Source organism: Alligator mississippiensis, chromosome 4 (genome assembly GCF_030867095.1).
Source record: "Alligator mississippiensis isolate rAllMis1 chromosome 4, rAllMis1, whole genome shotgun sequence".
Classification (NCBI taxonomy): domain Eukaryota; kingdom Metazoa; phylum Chordata; order Crocodylia; family Alligatoridae; genus Alligator; species Alligator mississippiensis.
In genome coordinates this window covers 26,163,852-26,185,697 of record NC_081827.1, presented here as the reverse complement: position 1 = coordinate 26,185,697, position 21,846 = coordinate 26,163,852, and the positions used below count along the sequence as shown (strand labels likewise).

Genomic DNA, 21,846 nt, shown 5'->3' with positions numbered 1-21,846 from the left:
CTCCCCAAGGGGGTGTTATACTTTCCTCAGAACATGCTAACCCTGACTTGGAAATTCAAGTTCAGGCTCTACTTTGCAACAAATAAAACATTCAGAATATATCAACAATATTAATTTAGCCTCTGTGGTGAGATCTTGGGAAAAGCCAGGACCCTTACCCAGAGACATCACACCTTTTAGACACTGGTGTGATGCATCTGTGTCAGAGATGGACATGGCATCTCAGGAAGGCAGATGGGAAGAGGTATGTTGTTTGGAGGACCACATTTGTAATCAAGTGTGTGCCAGACAAGTCTGGTGGATCCTGAGTCTGGAATCTCTAGGCTTTGGCAGGTAGTGGGGCTGGGCATTCACGGGCCCTGTGGGGAAAGTGACAGCCATGGGAACACGCTACTTGTTTCTTCCTAGGGATTCTGCAGTCTTTTTCAGCACTACGGTGAAAACTTGTCAGGGTGGTGGTGATGGCAGCACTTCTCACCAGGAAACTTCCCTTGGCTTATCTTTAATCTCGACTCAGGTTTTCTTTGCATGTGGTCAGCTAACAATAGGCTGTGCCACAATCAAGGCTAAAGTAGTATTTGATACGAAGACTTATCATTTCACCACACTGCAGTTTGCATTTCTTTGTCCTGAGTGGATCCCACTAGCATTCACACTTTATTCATCTATCTTTCAGAGGCTAGTTCTTTTCAAAATTAATCTAGTATGTAAAGATTGGTTAGAGTTGAGATCTGAAAATAATTGTACGAAGGACACACATTTATGTGGCTTGCCAGTCTAGTGCAACCAATTCAAGAGGAACCATGCCTTCAGAACATGTGCTTTAAGAAGTTTTTCATTTTTGATAATGACCTAAAATGTTTGCTGGGTTTATTTCTAAGGGAGGACTGCAGTAACAGTTACACAAACCTGCTTTGGTAAATATTCTGTGCTACAGTGTTCTGGATATGATGAATGGAAGTGACTAAATAACATAAGCAGAAATAAAATTGATAATTGGCTGTTTCTGACACAATTCATTTTTCCATGCAGGAGAACTCCGGCACATAACCAAGCTGAAACCTTGGAGCCTGTTTGATGTACTTGTGGAGAAGTATGGATGGCCTCATGAAGATGCTGCACAATTTACAGATTTCTTGATTCCCATGTTAGAAATGGTCCCAGAAAAACGAGCTTCAGCTGGAGAATGCCTTAGGCATCCATGGTTGAATTCTTAGCAGCCTCAAAATATAGCGCTAAGCCAGCAACCACTTTCCATTGCATCAAACCTAAATGGGGACTATCACAAAACAGGATCACAAATGAGCTGGCTTCATCCTCAGACCTTTATTTTGCTTTGAGGTACTGTTTGACATTTTGCTTTTTGTGCACTGTGTTCTTGGGGAAGGGTAGTCTTTTTGTCTCCAGCTAGTAGTTTACTGACCCACTTTCTTCAGAAAACACTTACCGTGTCTTTAAGCATTGTTTCTTGTGTTGTGTGGCATTCAAATGTCAATTTTTTGAACAAAAAGTACTTTTCCCCCCCCCAATGTGTTTTGCCAGGTTTTGTAACTATTTATGAAAAATATTTTAGCTGATGAGTATTATATAATTTACAAGCTTAAGAAATTATCAAATCAGTACTGAGAAATGGCAAGGAATTGTACAATTTTATCTTCTGGCAAAGGGACATCATTCTTGTATTATAGTATATGTAAATGCACCCTGTAAATGTTTATTTCCATTTAAATATGGGATGGGGATTCAATTTCAGAGTAAAGCTACTAAGTTTTAGAGAGCTTTGTAGCATACAAATTGCATGTAGTGAACTTCTAACTGCTTTAAAGAGTTGTGTAAACTTTCCATCTGCAGCAGTTCCCATTCATTGGATTTTACACAAAGTGGCTCTGGTTTACAAGATTTCATTCCCCAAATGGCACTTTAAAGGAAGGCTAGACTTCTTTCTACTAAAGTATGCATTATCATTTAGCACTCCCTTTTAGAACTTTTGCCTATTTTAAGTGCTTTTAAAAGAGAAAATAGCAATTTCCCTTTTAATGTGATAGTGAAGATATGGTACCAGATGGTGTTGCCTTTTTTTAAGCACTGTAAGTTGTACTATACTAAGAGATTAAAAGTGAGCATGGGAAACATTCTCTGTGTAGAGTTACTGATCTTTTACAAAAATGTGTGCTTGGAGTCAGAGTAGATACAAAAGCAGTTTTGGTACAGTGCAGTCAGCACAATTATCTGACGGTACGGAGAGATCATGCTCATTCCATTCATAGCTTTACATGTTTTCTAAAACAAATTGCACTAGCTTAACTTTTTCCCATGAATTAACATATATAGAAATAAGATTTCCCTTTGTAAATTGCACGCAAAACTTTTAAATGTTTCCTAGAAAAAGGCTAACTAGACTCAAGACTCATAGGCAATACAGATTTTAGAATGTAAAATATGGAGATGTATTTTGGCCTCTTTTAGAAGTCAGTGGGATGAATGTAAGTTTATTTCTGGTTTTACATGTTAATTATGGTGCCACTTTTTCTTGACTTTGTCCATTTGAAATTTATTCACATGCCTTTGCAATAACTAGATTGTGAGAAGGTAGCCCTGTGTTGTAACAATAACGAATTGTTTGAGGTGCTTGCAGTTGTCTAATTAAAGTGTTTTGTTTTTTCAGACATTGTGCTGGTCATTGGAATGTTTGGTAGAGATAAATCCAACTGTGCGCTGCAGTCACGTTTCTCATTATAGCTAGCACAAATTAAAAGAAACATGCTGAAATGGCAGTTGACAATTCATTTGTAAGCTTACAGTATTTTGTTAACATTTTACCTACTGTCAGTGACAGCACACTGTACAACAGTGGAAACAGTACGTCTCACACTTAGCTCACCGCTTGTTTAGACATGTCAGACTTGAGAAGTGGCATTCCCCAGGGCTTGCTCAAATTAAACAAGCATTCCTTTCCCCTTTCCTTATGTGTCTCCCTCCAGTATATTTAAAATGAAAATTCTTAAAAACCCCTTAGAGTGCAATACCAAATGCTACTATTTAGAAGAAACTCAGCCACAGCAATGCCAACAATTGGGTTTCAGATCAGACAGCCGGTGTTCATCCACTCTTCAGCCACTTCATGCTGGAACATCTTTTTAGAACAGCAAGGATGACACTGATGTGGTGAGGACAAATGCTGCACTAGAAGCCAGAGAAGACGGAGGTAAAATCATTTTGAGCTTCACAAGTGGAGTTACCTATTGATTTGTAGCTGCTCCTCAAGTGAACACTTATTCTTTGAGTACAGGAGGGAAAGAAAAATGTAAGAATCGACAAAACCCACCATTTAAAATGCACCAAATTAAGTATTAATACATTGCAACTCTTTGTAATATTATACTGCTCAAAAAAAATCCTGTGGTACTACATTCAGTCAGTGAAAGTGACTTAGTGCTCTCTCAGACTTATTTAAGCTCCTACTCTTCCATTTTTCAAAAGCTCTAGCTGTTCACTTTAAAAGGACATAAAGACTTTGCCACTTGCACAATGAAGATGTTTGCTCTGAAGCTAGGTGATGGACACCTGACCTACTTAGATGGAGGGGTGGGAGGAGTGTTTCATCTGGCTCTAAACATCATGCTAAGGGTGTAGTATACTGCGAAAATTAGGATGCACGTCTTGGGATATGTCAGTCACTTTTTCAGAGCTGGGCCCTGGCTAGTGGTCTTGACTGAAAGCTGTTATTTATTCGGAGGTTTGGTCAGCTCACCTAGATGCTGATATTTTTGCGACTAAAACATCAGTTTAACCTCTAGCCCCAGAAAACGCATGTATGAGAATGTTCCCAGATGAGCAGGGAGATCAATTTCTAATTTTCTTGTCAATCCAGCACCTTGGATCAGTAGTTATTTTATGACAAAATATCACCTGCTAAAGTATTTCAGTTGGCTAAACCAGGTTTTTTTTTTTAAATCAGTAAAAAGTCTTCGATTCCTTGGAAATATAGAGTTAAACAACATGGAGAGAGAGGAACTGTCACAGCCCCAAGTTAAAAACAGTGACATGAAACACTTTGTCCTCCTACCAGGCTCCCATTTAAAAAACAAAGTAAGAATCCTGCCTTTGGGTCCTACAGCATAAAACATTGGCACACATATGGCAATAACATCTTTGCTGCCACTGAGTGATATTATGCTGCTTATACAATAAAAACAAAACACTGAACTTACTGTATAAAAAAAAAATCTAAACTGTCTAGCTGTATGGTTCATTCCACACTTCATATTCTATTTTAGTTACAAAAACATACCCATCTTTTTCTGGTAATAACAATATGTAACCCTCATAAACAAGTGGACATGGATTTTAAAGTACTGTGTTCTACACATCTGAGCTTATTTTAAAGTTTCTAAAACAAATTTAACAAAACCCCACTTAAGTAATGCATATTGCAGGAAGAGGATTTTTTTTTTTAACCTTTGTCCCTCCTCAGCCTCTTGTAGGCTTAGATCAAATGTACTAATGTGTGTGTAGATATTACAGTGGTCAGTCATCAAAAGCAAAGTAACAAATATTAGAAACATGTTTGGTAAAGATTTAGTTGATAACTGCACCAGTGTATGAATATTCATATACAATACAAACTGGATGGATTTAGCTTTGTATAAAGTGACGCGTTTCAGTAGACAGACACTACACTGCAGTATTTCTAGTAGTTTCTCTCATCACTGTAGTGTATCCCTTAAGATTAGAAGGAAAAAGACAAGATAATAACCCTCATGGACACCTTCAAATATAGTGCAGGAATCTGAGGTGGAAGATGCAAAAAAAATTGCAACTGGTCAGTTTCTTCATGCAGGGAGAGTGAAATGTCCACAAACTGGCAACATTTTTAAAGGCCCAAAACTAGTGCCACAACTTGCAGCTGTAACACAGTTTTGGCAGTTACTAAATATTTGCACACAGATTTACTGTGAATTTTTTACCCTTAAATATACCACCACCTCAGGACAACTGTATTAAAACTGACATAGTTGTGATTTATTAACATGAATTAAAATGCCCAACCAGTGCTGCAATGTGACAGTATATTAAAAAAAATTAAAGATCATATACTGTACTACTTCCACAAAGATCACACATTTTTTGCAAAAGAGACCTGTCATTATGTACAATACTATATCAAATGAAAGAAGCCTTAAGCAATTTTACACGCAAAAGAAATACAGTATTTACAGCACTTGTCAGACATTAGAAACAGTCTATACATTAAATTACATTTTCTGCAAATAACTGATGAAACAAAAAGCCATGTCCACACCAAACTATAAAAGTCTGTATTGCATTGTTTTCTATCTATTTGCACACAAAACTGTTGACAGAAGAAAATGAAAAACCTGTTAGTGCCATCACTTAGCTGTGTACTTATTTAATTACATATGTATAAAAAGTAATATAGAAAACATTCACTAAATGAATTTAACTGCAACAATAAAATTTAAAGATTATGCAGCATCAAATCTACTGCCAGAAAAAACAGCTGGAATGTTCACTTACAAAATAAAAAGAAATACCTAATACTGGCTTAACAGCACATTTTCAGGAATTTTAAAAAGCAAAAAATGGAAAGAATACAATGAAAGAGCACTGGTGTTTGCTTTTATACAAAGTATCATGTACAAGCTTTAAAAAGTACCTTGAACAGGTACATATGAAATATACACAGTTTATCTTACAGAACATTTTAAAAATGTTTAGAATGAAGGGGTTTGTTTTAATGCCATCCTGAACCATGGTAATTGTTTTGAAAAGTCGGTGGCACCTGTGCTCTGTGAATTGGAATTTGTCCAGGCACTGGAGATGCCTGCTGAGGTCCTTGCACTCCGTGGGGAAGGGTAACAGAGCCAGGATGAGGACAGAACCCTGAAGCAGTAGGCGTTGGAATACTGTTTGGTCCTTGAGGCTGGATATGAGGACCTTGACCTGGTAGCGGACAGTGGGGTCCTGTTCCAGCAGGCTGATGTTGAGGTCCAGGTCCCAGGGTTGTATGATGTGGGGCTTGTGATGAATAGGAAGATACACTTGAATGAGCATTTGAAGGAAAATGTGGGGGTCCTTGATGAGAGGTGTGATGTAACCCTTGTGCTGATGCTGGGTGGTGCCCAGAGCCTAAAACGTTGGAGGGTGGGGGTGGGGGTGGAGGAGGAGCTGAATTCACTACATGCTGGTGTTGTGCTTGCAACCCTTGGTGTCCTGTTGTGGGATGAGGAGGCTGATGGTGGGGTAACGGACCTGGTGGTGGAGGTGGAGGAGGCAAATGGTGACCAGCAGCTTGAGAATGAATGTGCGATCCAGGAGCTACCGCCACTGCATGAACTGGCCCTACAACGTGTGCTACAGAATGCTGCTGATGGGAACTTTGCTGCTGTACAAGATGAGGTCCAGGTGCAGGCGGTGGTGGCGGTGGTGGCGGAGCAGCAGATGCTGAAGCCTGATGATGAATACTGGGGTTCTGAGATGGCAAAAAGTGCCCTGCAGTTACATGGTGTCCCGGAACTGCTTGCTGGCCTGCAGCACCAGGAAGTGCTTGATTTGGCCCAGATGAAAACACAGTTTGTTGGGGCATGTTACCCTTTAGCTGACTATAATTCTGAAAGTTTCCAGAGGGCTGCTGGTTTTGATAATAAGTAGAAGAAGGAGGTGGGGGTGGGGGTGGAGGTGGTGCACTGTTGTTCAGATTTTGTTGATTAAACTGGCTATAAGAAGCTGAAGATTGTCCTGAAGATGTCTGAGTAAATATCGGTCCACTAGCCTGCTGCTGATTACTAGACTGCAGGTTCTGTGTGGCTGGATAAAAACTTCTGTGGGTCTCTCGCTGAGGTGCTCCAACTTGAGGTGACTGGGGATGATGAGGTCTGTATGGAGATCCCAACTGCTGAGAATGAGGCTTTGGTGACAGATACCCATGCTGTACAGGCGTGTGGGGAGTAGATGACTTGGGAGGATTTTCTACATGAGGTGAAGGGGGACAATGCAGCTTTAAAGGTGCAGAAGGCAGCTTCTGTGAATGTGAAAGTTGCTCACTTGAACTGCGCAAATGTGACTGCGACGGGTGATTTTTTGAAAGTGCTTGGACGTTATTTGTCAGCTGTTTCTGTTGCAGCTCAGGTTTTGGATGATTCAGGTTCTCAGCCTCGGGTGCATTAGCAGCAGCTTCCCAGTGGGGATCTGGCTTTGTGGGGGTTTTCCCAAGTGACTGAGTTGAAACTCCAGAATTTGGTGAAGAAGGCTGGATGAAGAGGAAAAAAAACAAATCACTGCAACTCCTATACAAAGACACACTTGAAGACAGCTGTATGTATTAAAACAATTCTGTTTGCTTCTTTTAAGAACTGTAGCCCACACATTGTTTCCCCCCCCAGAAAATAGCAGTGCTGGAAGTTATTTGTAAGTAACAGGGTTGTAAAAATCAAGAGTTTTTTTTCTTTTCTGTGGCACGAGCATGGGTTTTATATTCTCATTTATATAAAACTCAGAGACAGTAGCAAGCCTACGTTTAAGCAGAGATATCACTTACTACTACATTTTAACTGAAGGCATTGTTGTTTATTATTCTACAGCTTTCAATGGCTGATGGACATTTTAAAGAATTAATAAAAGAAAGATGGTCCCTACCTGGAAAAGCTTGCAATGTAGGCTATTTATAAAATCCCTGCACTACCAAGTCACATGCAATTATTTACAAATATAAAACAATTCAAGTTCCTCATCACAATTGTGGAATCATGTAAATAGACTGACCATGACAACCAGAATTCCTCCATTTAATATAGTGCAGGTAGCCTCTATACCAGCAGTTCTCAACCTTCTGCACCTTATGTCCCCACCTACCTAAGGTCAAAAAAATCTTGATTCCACAGGTCAACGAGTGGGAGGGGGTCCCCCAGAAGCCAGTCAAAGAGCAAAGATTTAACACCTTTATATTTGCAACTTTATTACTACAACTGGGTTTGAACCTTATCTTAGTATCCAAACACCAGGGAGCAAAACCCCCCAAAAGAAGAGAGGGGTTGGAGGAAGAGATAGCAGGCCAGATTTTCAGCTCATAAAGTGTTATAGGATTACAAAAGAGGGGTGGGGGGTGCCAGCAGCCAATCAAAGTGTGTAACAGTGAAACCAGAAGTCCCACCGTGGCACTTCTGGTTTCACTGCTGCAACCTGAGTCCCACCTGAAGGACCTTCACATCCGACCAGTTGAGAAACCCTGCTCTATACTTTTCACGTCAGTGCCTCAACTACAAGCCCCTGAACATGGCAAGAGAAAATTCCCCTTAAGGTAAGAAGTACTTAAGTCCCATTACTACTGGCTGTCAAAGAATTCTTCAGCGTACAACCAGCAAACTGTGGTGATGCCGAGTACACTTAACGGATTTCTCAGCCATACACAGCAAAAACAACACATGGATATGTTATACAATTAAATCATTTGTTAATGTGTTCATTTTTAAAGCATGTAACTTCTGCGATAATGTAACAAACGCACCTGTGTGTCTATCCATTTATTAAATTATCAAACAGAAAGGTACTTTTTAAAAGGAAGTTTTTGGAAAAGATACAAGTTGTAGATGCACTGAAGTCACTTGTTGATATCTAACCATTCACTAGCAGAGGCAAAGTTGCCCCTCCGAAAATATGCGAAGGCTCAGTCGTGCTTCTGACACACCCAAGCAGAGCAGGAGTTTAGTAATTCTAAATGTGCAGAAAACTCTGAAACATCTGAGCATTAACCCACTGTGCTTATAGTGAATGTGGTTGCTACATTTAAATTTTAGTAGATTTGAGAAATAACCGGACTACATCAATTACACTGATTTATAGTTCAGTAGGTTTTATCTGTTCATGCTCCAGAGAAACTGGGGGGAGGAGAGAAAATGAATGAATTCATTTCAACAAACCTGATAACAGAAAGCAAGTGCCACTTCCACTAAAGTTCTAGCTACTTCATTCCTGCTTCTTAGTGTTTGCAAGTCAATTGCAATAGAGAAGTTTTTTCACAAAAGAAAACAGGTAATACTTTTTCCGCTTTGGAATGCCAAAGAAAATGTCAACTATCTAATGTCTGCATGTAGTTGAAGACTTGCCTAGTATTATTATTCTCTCTCTGCAACATGGATGCATACTATCTATAAGGGAAAAACTCTTGATGATTACCCAAAGCACTTCAGTTACCAAGGTCAATATTCCCAAAACTGCATAGTACCAATCTAGTCAGCTATGTATTAGCATTATTTTTAAAAAACAAATTCAAAATATACTTGTGTGTACACTTTATTTACAACTATACGTGTACATCTACCTGCACACTAAGCATTACCTTGCTCAGTTTTGAAGGACTCTTGCAAGTCTTTTGCGAAGTATCTGGAGATGGACATTCAGTTACAGGCTCTGGATTTTCAGGATCGGGCTCTACAAAAAAAAAAAAAGTATGCATTTAAAAGGCTTTTGCAAACTACTAAGCAATTTAAAATTCAAGTCTACAGAACTACTTTAAGTTGGTCTACGATACTAGTCAATACTGCAAGCGTCATATGAGGTCATCTGCTTACTGACCTTCCATAAGTTCAGTGAAAGAAGGGACCTTAAGTTGCAACTGGGGAATGATATTTGAGTGAGATGAAGGTGGAGACTGGGCATGAGACGGTGAGCATGGGCTACAAGGTGATTCTCCCCCTACAGACGAAGCAGACCCAAACATAGTATTAGAATGGCTAAGAACTCCTGTATGGATTTGTTAGATGAATCCACTTTCTACGATAATGAGTCAACTTACCACTGTCCTTATCCTTCCTATGATCGCTGAGAAGTAAAGCTCTCTGATAACTTCGTTCCCTCACTTGTTCCACTGATGTTGAAGCGGTCCTTTTTTTTAAAAGGAAGAAACAAAAACAGTTTTAATCTAAGAGGGCCATTCTACACAGGCTGCGTTTAGATGCAGTGTTAGAAAGCAGCTCTTTGGTATGCAAACTATCTTATGCAGATGCTTTTGGTACATTTTGTTTACTACTCAGTCAGTTCAGTTTCTGCAACATTTTCATCTGAAGAGCATATGAATATGTGCACACACACAACTCTGTAGAAAAGGAAAGTATGCTCTGGGTGCTAAATTTATGCCAGCGGCAAAATTAGTGGATATTTCTGTAAACATAAACCTTAACTTTTGTCTCAGACTAAGCATTTGTGAAGCAGAGACAATAGCAAAATATGGGGTATTTTAAAAACTACTTTTTTACTATTTGAACTTGGGCAAACTTTTCCAAGTTTTGTAAAGCTGAGTTGGAGAGTCCTCTTGGTCAGCAGCGACAGTATGAACATCTGCTGACTGGATGCACCTCACTTAGCTTCCAAGCTGAAAGATCTACCTACAGGGCTTCCACTACCACAATTGAACACTTCAAAGTTTCCCACTGTTGCTAAAAGCCAGTTCACCTCTACCTGTGCTAGCAACGCAGAAGCCCATGGTAGAGGGACCGTTGCCTCAAGTGATCTGTCCTGAAAGTAAAGCTAATGTACTGAAGTGCAGGCATTAGGCAACTTCAGCTGTTACCAAATTGCATGTGGCAATTACATCTGCCAAACTGCTGCTTGCACACTCATAAGGCTGCATGCAAGTAAGGTGGGAATTTACTAATGTGCAGAGGAGTTATGTAAATGATTACCATATGCAGCCTACCTCAGCACTGGTGCTAAGCAGCATTACAGCATGTTGCCCATACAGCTGTGCTCAAGTGAAAACATGGTAACCACACAGGACATGTTAATTAGCCCTCAGCATAGTCCTGGAAAAATGCCAGGCAGACACTATTAAACCATGACAGTCAGACCAGGCTCAGGGCTCCTCTACTTCTGCACATGGACTTTTCCAAAAAATTTTGGGTTCTACATGGGCCTCCTTGTACTGCTATATTATACCTGCCCTTCTACCTCAAAGGCCTCATTATAGCACTTTCCATCTTAGATCTCAAAACATTTTCTGAAAGGAGGGCAGTATCATGCCCATTTTATAAAAGGGAAGAAAAAAATGTTATTAAGCAACAGGCAGGAAAATTACTTTCTTGGCTACATGGCAGATTTGGGAACTGATGCATATCAACTTTTTAATCCATTTTACCATCATGCCTATTTTGAATTCCAGGCACCCCTCCATAATTTTTCTGAATTTAACAACACCCCATTTAAAAAACTAATGACATTTATTACAGTGCTCACCTCCTCGCACAGGGGCCAGGTGTGGGGAGGAAGAGCAATTTCTTACCCCCTTGCACATTAAGTGGGGCAGGAATGAGCAAGCACTTAACTCCTCAATACACATTACCCTTAAAAGGATCTTATAACACCCAGGTTGAGAATCACATACACTCCTTACATACATACACACTGTATGCAAGGCTACAGTTCAGCCTTGACTTACATGCCTGTGAAAACTGTGCATGCTCAGAAGTGCAGAACTTCAAATGCTGGGTTGCAATCTTGTCTGTGAGTCTGGGTGAGTTAAGTTTAGTATTTTCTGTGGATTATAAAATCAAATGTATATGTACATCAAATGTATCTATTGGATGGCAGTAGGGAATATGCATGGCATGGACAAACGTACACTTGGAGCAGCTTCAACAGGGGAGAGGGCACTGCTGCTCATCCAGCATCAACCTTTAGGGGATTTAGCTCACTCGTATCACTCCCGGATCAGGCACATAACAGTTAAGGCAGTAGTTCCAAGTCTACAGCAGTCTTACCCTGCATCTTCCCTCCTGCCACAACATATATTTGATTTCGTAATACTGAACTTACTCACCCAAGCTAAAATTTTCTACCACAGCTCCACTCTTCACTGCATTTTTAAAAAATATACAAGTTGCTGAATAAATCTCCAAAGTAAAGCTTTTAGTAACAGGATGAAGTGTGTATACATCTCTCTAATCATATCCTGAAGGACGTTTTTCTTTGATTCTAAGAAAAAAGTATTAAAACATCTGCCCACTCACTTGAAAGAGAGCTTATGGTGAAAACTTACTTTCCAGAAACGCAGTGTAAGTTTTTAAATATAAAAATTTAAGAACTTAAAAGTGGCATTTCACTGCTGTAGCTCATGAATTACCCAAGCACAGCATTTCAAACTGCAAGTCTGAAAGGTTCTTTCAAGTACTCCTATGTCCATTAAAGCTATTAGGAATTCAAGGTATCTACAGTTTTGCATATGTAGATGGATTTTTTTTAGGCGCTCTGCTACACTTTCATAGACTGCATTACCAGTTGTCTACTTTACCCCTCAAGTTTTCAAACTTGTGAGCTGTATTGAATGGCTTACCACTGAACTTCTGGATCATTCTTCTCACTAGAAGAAGCTTCTTTAATTGGACAATTGCTGTTAATTTCTTCTGGAGCCGCATTATAAACAGTAGTTGGCAGTGGCAAAGGTAGGTTTGTGGTGTTATCAGTTTGCTCTCCGTTTTCACCACCACTGTTGTTATATCCATCGCTAGCACCACTATTACTGCTTATACTTCCTCCACCAGCAGCATGAGGAGACATAGTAACCAGGGAAAAGTTTTCTGCCTTGGAGCCACTTTTTCTAGCTTCCCTTTGTCTCTTACGATATTCTAATAATGATACCTGTGCAGAGGCAGGGGATAAAAAACAAACAAACAAAAAAACGGAGAAAGTTTACTTGTGTTTCATTGAGAATCTTTACTTTGCCAAAGGAAGACAGGAAAGTTGGGCTACAGAATTTAAGTTATTTCAAATAGGCCTACCACTTGCACAATCTCTAAAAGGAAAGAAGAGATTAGTTAGATGACAATGCAATGTATTTTGAAAATGTACAGAACACTTTTCCTTAGTTTTCCCCTATATTATCTAAATAGCAGGAAGGCATGAAGCTGTCACACTCTTACTAGTTCTCATGAATTTGTTCTTTCAAATCATGATAATTTGAAGAATGTGTAATTTAGTGTGTTTTAAACCTTTATTGTACTCTAAAGGCAAAGATTTCAAATGTATTTTGATATTAGTTTAAATTGATTTCACGTTCTTTCACCACTGAAGAACATGTATTAAAATGCTATATAAAACAGTAACTTTCCAAAATCTTACAGCAACCACTGAATTAAAGTCAGCCTGTTGTTACACTCCCTGTGATTAGGGGGGAGGCAGGACACTGTGTCATCTATAGACTAACTCAGGCTGTATGATATGAAAGCTCATGCCTCTCTGAACATTTCATCAAGTGCTATGAATGGACCTGCCAAGAGCAAGGATACTCTTATGTAAAGCTGTCCCCACAGTTTAACTTCTGGGTTTTGAAAGAAAAATACTGAAATACTAAATTTTGGGTCTGGAGGATTTTTTGAGTAAGGAAGCATTTTTCTGTGCAATTTAGATTTAACACCTTTAGCTCTGCAACTTTATTACTACAACCTGCTTTGACCCTTATCTTAGTATCCAAACACCAGGAAGCACTCCCCCCTCCCCCCCCCAAAAAAAAGGGGGGAAGGGCTGGAGGAAGAGATAGTGGACCAGATTTTCACCTCAAAGTGTTATACAGCCACAAAAGTCAAACAACTAAGATTCTGACCCGCCATGTACACAGCATCTGATGGCAGTGCTCAGCAAATACCACAGCTGCCTACATCCACACTTGCCATGTGCTAGATTTTCAAAAGTGCTGTAAATACAACACTTGCCAATTAAGTGGACATGCAAAAGGAAGAAGGGATGGAACTATGGACATTTGTGTTAGAACTGAAAATTAGGGCATTCTTGGCCAACACAATAGTAGAATTAGGTTGTTTTACCCTTTATCATATATTAACTTCTTTTGTGGATTAACAAAAATGGTGGAAAACTATAGGAAAGATTACAGCACTGATGCAGTAAGGCAGCCATCCAAAGGAATACAAGCCATTTTCTCAAAAAATATTAAGATAATCTCCATATTTAAATTGGCTTGCACACACTTAATTGGTGAGACACTCACATTCTTAGATTTTACCTTGCTTATTTCACCCCAAAGCAAAATTCCCTCTCATGTTGCTAAAGTTATTGATGTGAAAAGTTTATGTGGAGGCTACAGGTTAGAAAGATTTCTGCCCAAGGGAGACAGAGGATGGAGTGTCCTGCCCGTTTGTTGTTGATTGGTATCATGTTGCTGCCAGGATTAGTCTAAAACAGTGTTTCTCAACCCATGGGTTATAACCTAAAAAGTGGGTTGCAAGCATATATGAAAAGATCGCGAACGAACTTTAAAAATGGATTCTCCTTTAAAGGAGAAAAATATTAGAAACTGTGGCTTTTCCCTTGAAGGCTGGCAAGAGTTCGAGCCTGCAAGGGGCTGCTTGGGCCCCCCCCCCCCCCCATTCCCCACACAAGCCCCTCCTGCCCCAACACATGGGGGGGCAGGGGAGCAATGGGTAGGAAGTGAGGGGCACTGGGTTGGGACTGGCCACTGATATTTACAAATGGGTCCTGGTCCAAAAAAGGTTGAGAACCGCTGGTCTACACTGACTGGGGAAGTTCAAGACTGACTTCCTGAACATTTGGGAGGCCTAGACTACTATCCGTTTCTAAAAATGCACTCTTAGTTTCAACTGCAAAGATCAGGAGCCTTCTACCAAGAGAAGAACTTACTCTAGAATATTCATCTTTTATTTGTAGGCAAGCCCTCAGACCTCTAAATTCTTAACTTACAAGTAAATGATTGCTTTGCTGAATAAAGCATGGATTAGCATCATCTAAGGAAGGGCAAGCATCAAGACCCTGGGCTCTTTGGCTATTTCCACCCAAGTGGAATTGCTAAAGGCAGATAAGAGTTCTAGAAAGGCCCTTAAATCAGTAACGTTTATGATCACAAATGAACCTGAAGAAACTGGCTGCAACATTGCCAAACTGATAAGGAAAGTTATATTTTTGCTTTTTATGTGAAGGGGATAGATGGGGGTGGGAGAGAGAAAGACTGATTCACTGGACTAGGATTCAATTACCTGTGCCACTGAAGAATTTCTGTGACCAGAGACAAGTCATTTAGCATCATTATACCTAAAATTCACCATCTGTATTCCTGTATTTCACAGTATTGTGAAGACAAACACTTCAGGCATTTCAAGGTCATCACAACATACTAATGTGGGGTACCTAAAGATGCTGAAACAGTATGTAAGAGCCACCAAACAAAATTACCATACCCATGTTGAGACCTTGAATAGTAGATACATCTCACCTTTCTTTTAGATGGAGAAACTGGAGCATAGCTTCCAAAAAAACCCCAAACAAACAAAAAAAAACCAGTCTTGTTCTGAAAAAGTTACTTTGCTCAACAAAAAATCCCTTGAAGAATCAAAGTATTGTTTTAAGAAAAGTTTAAATGTCTAAAATTTGATAAATAATTACTCTGAAAAGTACACCAACTTCAGAAGGAATATTCCTGCTGCACTGTGTAAAAGATCCATTAGGCTAGGGTAGAATTTTGTTTTTCAAATTTTATTTTATTTTTTTAAATTGAGAGTGATTAGTTTCTCATTTATATGAAATGACTGAATAAATATGACGGGCTTTACACTGGAAATAGATCCAAGGCCTATTTTTCCCTAAGCAAGTCTGTTTTCACCTAATCCTTTAATTCATAATTTAAATGTACTTATTAGGTTTTATAGCCCTATCTACATCGCGCAAAACAACTTTTTTTGTAACTGTTAAAAATTTGTCTTAACTGTTTTTTTTATTAATGTGGATATTTTATAATTGGTTTTCATGTAGTAGCCCATGTAAAAAAAAAAACAATAAAATTATTCTTAAAGTTATAACCTTTTTCTTTTGTGGAGGATTCTGGGGAGTGCAATTTCCATCTATCAAGTTGTCATTATTGACAGTCCTTCCAAAGCCAGATGCAATTCCATCTTCTGTAGTACAAAAAACAGATGCTTCCATGAACATGCCTCTACCATCATCTTGAATCAGGCACTTTGAGTCATTTATTCGGAATCCACCTCCTACTTCCAACTGATGCGAAGGTGTCAAGTCCCTTAAATTAGAATTCATTGAGAAATTTACACCTGTCCTATCGGGACTTTTTACCCAGGAATAAACTGTGCCCCGTCCACAATGAGCTGTTTCTAACTGGCTGCTTGAATCAGTCCTATCATGTGAGGGGGCTTCCAGGTTTTTATGCAGTGCACTTTGCTCAATTACTTCGAGTCCCAACTGGAGGTCTGACACAGATTCTTTTTCTCCAGTGCACTGCCTGGTGACATCGGTCCTGTTCCTTGGACTGGAATATCCAATCGTCTTTATTTCTTGCAGGCTCATTTCTGTCAGGTTGGAATTTCTGAAAGAATTCAGTGCTAGAATCGATGATCTCTCATATCCCTGTATGAAGAAAACATGCTTCAGTTATTGGCTATTTTCTCATAGCAATATTATAGTATTTGGATGAAATATTAATAAATACATAAAGCAATGTTTTTTCATATGTAATGTTACCACCATTAACCGCTGGAGGCAAACTTGGTATAAAATAAAATCTCTATGAAATGTCAGAGATGAAGTTTATTTACATCGTGGTTAGCACAAGACAACATAATAAGCATTTACCTTTTATATTACACAACTTAGTTAGAACATTTTAATTCAATACAAATGAATTGGTTCGTAATGTCAAAATTGTTTTTAAATGCTGAGGTCAGTTCTTAGGCAGACAGAAAAGAAAGCCTGACAAAAAACAGCGTAGGTGGTTCTAAAGATCTTAGAAATAGTACTCAACCTACTGAGTACAAGAGGGATCGATCCATCCCTATAGACAAGTATCTTCAGAAAAAGGACTGCACCTACATCTAGTATCCAAATCTTTGTATAGTAGGGAATACTTCTTAAGCAAATTCTTAGAAGCCCCAAGTAGCAGAAAAGTTTGTGGATTCAAGCTTTTCACATGTACACAACTATGTTACCAACTCACCATGGTATTCCCCTGTCACCAACCAACTTTGTTTTTAATGTATGATTTGTTGTTTTTCTTTCTTTTTTTAAAGGAATTTGATATAAAATTAACGAAACTTTTTAAAGTCAGATGACATAAGTACAGTCTAAACTTGTTAAAGTAATTTAAAAATAAATATTCTACTTATGGCTCTTTTATGCAATTGTCAGTACTGATGAATAGACTATCAATGTACGCATTTCAAATTACCTCCATCCTTACCTACAAGAACTAATTAACATGTATCAGTGAATAATTTTTTTCTGGTAGTGTTAAGAGTGATGCTAAAGCTGTGGCAGTACAGGAATAACACAAGAGGCAGGGATTTCTTTGAGTGGCGATATCTTTTATCGGACCAACTACATAGTGGGGATGGAGTTAGATAGGCTTTTGAATGCAAGACTTTTTTTTTCCAAGTCAAGTGCCTTGCATTCAAAAGCTCATCTAACTCCATCCCCACTCTGCAGTTGGTCCAGTAAAACATTAGCCAAAGAAATCTCTGCCTCCTGCATAATTTTTTCCTTGCATTCCTGAGCATACTTTGAGTCATTCTTATAACTGGCACTGCAATAAGTAAAGTGATTTTCTCAAGAACTGACATAAGCTTAGCATGTAATATCCAAGGGCATTAGAATGTTTGTATAAGTTACCTTTACTGATAGTTTCCAGACATTAAATCTCAATATTAACATTTGAAATAACAAAACCCAGTTATTAATCATTATATCAAGTCAATGAATGTATTCATCCTTATCTCATATCTTACTGTTTGGAAATGTATTTGATACAATATTTTTCTATTGTCTTTTGAAAGAAGTTTCTTTTTTAAGTTTTCTGAAGCTTATGGATCAAGTTGCCCTCTAGTGGCTTTAGTCTACTACAACTCTAGATCAGTGGTACTCAGCCTTTTTAGGCCCAAGGCATCCCTCATTAAACTCAATGCACCCCTTAGAAAAAGCCAGCTCTTAGCTTTCACTCTGTGAAAACAGAGCAATTCTTCTGTTGCAAAGAATTCAGGATGACCACAGCAGGTCAGAATGTTTTTGACCCTTTTGATTCCTACCTGAATTCTTGCAGATGCTTGCAAATACAACAACAATACTAATACTGCATGGCACCCTGGTTGAGAATTACTGCTTTGGATTGAAGCTCTTAAGGAAGTGGGACCAAAGGGTGCAGGAAGGAAGGAGAATATGGGTCACAGGGAAAAGAATTAAGACATCTGAGCTGAAGAAGATAGGGAAAAGACAAGATTATGCAAAAAGCTGAGGCAAAAATTACCAATGACATTCACCAAAATTACAAAATTTTCAGTGTATTTACCAAGAATTTTGTAAAACAGCAGATAATCAGTATTTCTTTCTGCTAATGAAGTTTTATAGATTGATCAGACTCTTCTACAGTTTCTTGCAAAGATCCTTACCTCTTGACTATAAGCTCGCCTCTTAATTTCTGGAGAACTGTCAGGTGAGGAAATATTCTGTGCAAATAAAAACAGTTAAGAGTCAACTGAATTTGGAATAACAAAAGATTTCAGTAATAAATGAGTTAAAGAAACAGCTTAAGGGTTCCAGTCTTTAAAATCAATCTAAAAGGTGCTGCTTCTGTTTTAATCTGAAGGGGCAGAAAAGCATCTGTTCTCATATTTTTGTTGATAACCACTATCCAGACAACAATTACCAGGTCATTTTAAAGAAATAAAATGTACAGTGTGATAAATACAAAGAAACACACTGCTTAGTACCAGTAACAATACAATTTTTAGGCCTGAATAATACATGACCACACGTAAAATATTGTACGTCATGAGGACTCAATTCAGAACCAAAAATCTACCACCCTCATTAATCCAATTGCAGATACAGGCCCTAACCTAAAGGAATATAATAGTGCCTGCTAGGTTTGCACCACAGACTGGCACTGGATGAACTCAGTAATAATGCAACTGAGTGAGGAAAAAAAAGAAAAAGAATTTAATGTCAGAAAAACTTTCTAAATAACTGTATTTCCCCGTATCTTTTAAAACATTCATAAAAAAAATATCACCTCAAAGTGCATGGCATTTCCATGTAGAGATGGAGTTACAGGGGTAACTGGTGAATATATGGGTTTGTAACCATTTCTACAAGTATCATCTTCTGCTTTTATCCTAGGAGGAGTAGCAAACAATGATGAGTCTGTGGCAGTGATATCAGCATGAGTTGGTGTGGCATATGGAGACGGTGTAGGTGTTGAAGTTTCTGAATAAGTAGGATCCAGCAACTGATACAGTCTTCGTTTTTTTAACGGTGTGGTTAGATCTGCACAATAAACAAACACAAAACTAGGTTACTTAAACTAATTTATGTGAGGAGGAAGTATATTTAGAACAATTAAAATCATTGTCAGAAAGTCAAATAAATACACCATTCATTAAAACGAGTTCCTCAGTAACTTTTAGGCTTTTACTGCCAATTGTTTTCATACTAACTATGAAGGTGGAAAGCATTATATAAAACTCCAAAAAAACTGCAAAAACATAACAACTGAAATGAAACCCCCCCAAACGCAACAACTAACCAGAACTTCCTAAGATCTTCTGGATGGGTGGGGAATGGTGTTTGGGAGTGGGATGGACGGGTGAGGCTGGGATCATGGGGCTGGGTTGTAAGGCAGTGACAGCTTGGGGTTTGGGGCCAGGGTGCAGGCCCAGGCTAAGCTGCAATACGCTCCCTACACACCTTGCCCTATAAAAAGGGGGGGGAACGGGTGTAGGGAGGGATGGAGGACTGCCTGGGTGCTAGGTCCCAAGGGGAGCCAGCCAGGGGTAAGGGGAGGGAGGGGGTATGGTGGGGCACATGCAGCAGCACAGTTGTCCAGGTGGTGTGGTCCACAGCTGCCCCCAGTGCTCCACATGGGGCCAAGGCCTACCCGGGACAGCCCACACCTTGCTCCTGCCCACACCTCTTGGTCCAGTCCTGGCCAGTGCACAGCTTCTGGCAAGGCTGTTCTCAGTGTGGCTGCAGCTGTCTGGGTGCTACTCTAACTCCTCTTGCCTCCAGTGGGAGCTGCGTGGCTGCAACTCACCCCCAATTAGAAGTGGGGGAGGAGGAGCTGCTGCTAGAGGCAAGAGGAGCAGCGCAGCACCTGGCTGGCTACAGCCACAACAGGAACAGCCCTGCCAAAAGCTATGCATGTTGGCTGGGCCCTGGGCCAATGGGGCTGTTCTGCTCTTCTCACCTCCAGCTGTGGCTCCTCTTCCTGCTCCTGCCCCAGCATGTAAGTTCCAGCTCCAGGCTGCCTTCCCCCTCCTCTCCAGCTTGGCTCCTCCCCCTTATGCACTGTTTTGGACAGGTGGGCAGGGAGGGGGAAGCTTCAGCCAGGCAGCACCTGCTGGGAGGTGAGGGAAGCAGAACAGCACCAGGAACTGCCCCATTGGAAGCTGAGTACGCTAGTTGGGGCCAGGGCCACTAGGCATGGGTGGAAGCATGATGCGGGCTTTGTCCCAGGTGGACCACCACAAAGGCAGGCACAGGCTGGATCCAGTCAGTCGGTGAGCCAGATCTGGCCCTTGGGCTGTATTTTGCACCTCTCTAGTCTATAAACCGAAATCTGAACTTATTAATATGAAACTCTTCCTACACACTGTACTTTCAAAAACAAATGAAACTTAATTCCACAGAACCACTAGTAGGAAGATGATCTATGTACAGATTTCCATTGCCAAATAAGAAAACAGAATACAACAAAACCACTCTCAACCCAATACCACTGTCAGGGAGGACTCTCACAAACGATTTGCAGGATACTGTTTATATGGAATATGAATATTTAAAAACCTTCCCCCTATATATTTGAAAAAATTAAGACACTATAATGATGAGAACCCCACTCTCGCCTTGCTGTCTTGTAATAACACTTGAGTAGTAAAGCATCACCTGTTAAGGAGCAGCTGTCACTCAGTAATAATGGACTTTTATTTTCACCATTGATTGCAGGACTTCTGGATCTCTCTCGAGAAGGCGAATTATATTTATCAATCATCGTTGAATTTTCTTCTTCCAAAGCTTGCTTCAGCCAACGCTGAAATAAGTATTTTTTTTTTTAATAAATTAGATGCAATTAAGTTACTAATTAAAAACAGGTCTCCACTTCTGAATGGACTATAAGTGTTAGGACTTATTCTACCAATACTGCATTTCCAGCCAGTGAGATAGACTGTTAGGACAATCTACAAACAAGTTACCCCCCTTTGATTTAAAGAAAGGGTATGGCAAAGGATCAGTTACCTTCTTACAAGACCCAGTTAGGTTTTCCATGGGTTCTTTTCTCCTCCTCTTTTCCGAAAGGAATGGTGAAGTAAAACGAATATAGTGCTTAGGAGTAGAATATACATGTGGACTGTAAGTGAGACCTGGTAAAGAATTCAGTTGTGTAGCCAGAACTTCAGGATCTGTAGTTATGCGCAGAGGCCTTTCTGAAAGGCTGTCCATAGGCTTTCCTGTCTTCTCATTCTTCTCACTTAACCATTCACTGACCAAGTGCTAAACAAAAACAGAGAGAGTTTCAATACTCATAAATGTTATAGACAAGGTCTCATTTGTAAATTTCTTTGTACATTTCTACAGGAAGTTTGACTCCAATCCCTTCTACCATTGATAAATCAATGGAGCTTTCCGGCTCAGACAACAGATCGCTATTTAGTTTCTAGATTATAGTGTAGTATTAAATATAAAAAACTGTCACAATAAAAAGGAGAGTTTAGGTTTATGGCAAAATAATGCACCAAAAAAAAAAAAAAGTCTACCTAGTTATTCATTACTACTAATGAATTAGTAAAGCAGAATTAAAAAATTTCAAACTGG

At 39.5% G+C, this 21,846-nt stretch overlaps 2 protein-coding genes across 19 annotated transcripts in view; one reads left to right on the top strand and one right to left on the bottom strand.

Moving 5' to 3' along the window:
• SRPK2 (SRSF protein kinase 2) overlaps positions 1-2,666 on the top strand; it is a 276,798-nt gene extending 274,132 nt beyond the window's left edge. For all 12 annotated transcript variants that reach the window (XM_059725855.1, XM_059725851.1, XM_059725853.1 and 9 more), the window contains one exon: positions 1,033-2,666. In XM_059725855.1, the coding sequence (XP_059581838.1) occupies positions 1,033-1,217 (185 nt within the window). In that variant the 3' untranslated portion in view covers positions 1,218-2,666. The remainder of the gene's footprint in view (positions 1-1,032) is intronic.
• A 2,334-nt stretch (positions 2,667-5,000) lies between these two features.
• The window catches only part of KMT2E (lysine methyltransferase 2E (inactive)), an 89,533-nt gene continuing 72,687 nt past the window's right edge, over positions 5,001-21,846 (bottom strand). For 5 of the 7 annotated variants that reach the window (XM_019487468.2, XM_006265198.4, XM_019487469.2 and 2 more), the window contains 10 exons: positions 21,271-21,525; positions 20,920-21,064; positions 19,049-19,302; positions 18,426-18,482; positions 15,835-16,395; positions 12,344-12,648; positions 9,812-9,900; positions 9,592-9,711; positions 9,356-9,447; positions 5,001-7,270 (listed from right to left, as the gene is read on the bottom strand). In XM_019487468.2, coding sequence (XP_019343013.1) covers positions 5,756-7,270; positions 9,356-9,447; positions 9,592-9,711; positions 9,812-9,900; positions 12,344-12,648; positions 15,835-16,395; positions 18,426-18,482; positions 19,049-19,302; positions 20,920-21,064; positions 21,271-21,525 — 3,393 coding nt within the window. In that variant the 3' untranslated portion in view covers positions 5,001-5,755. Of the gene's footprint in view, positions 7,271-9,355; positions 9,448-9,591; positions 9,712-9,811; positions 9,901-11,450; positions 11,546-12,343; positions 12,649-15,834; positions 16,396-18,425; positions 18,483-19,048; positions 19,303-20,919; positions 21,065-21,270; positions 21,526-21,846 lie in introns of those variants that run through there. The other 2 variants (XM_019487470.2, XM_059725850.1) reach the window with 2 other exon arrangements.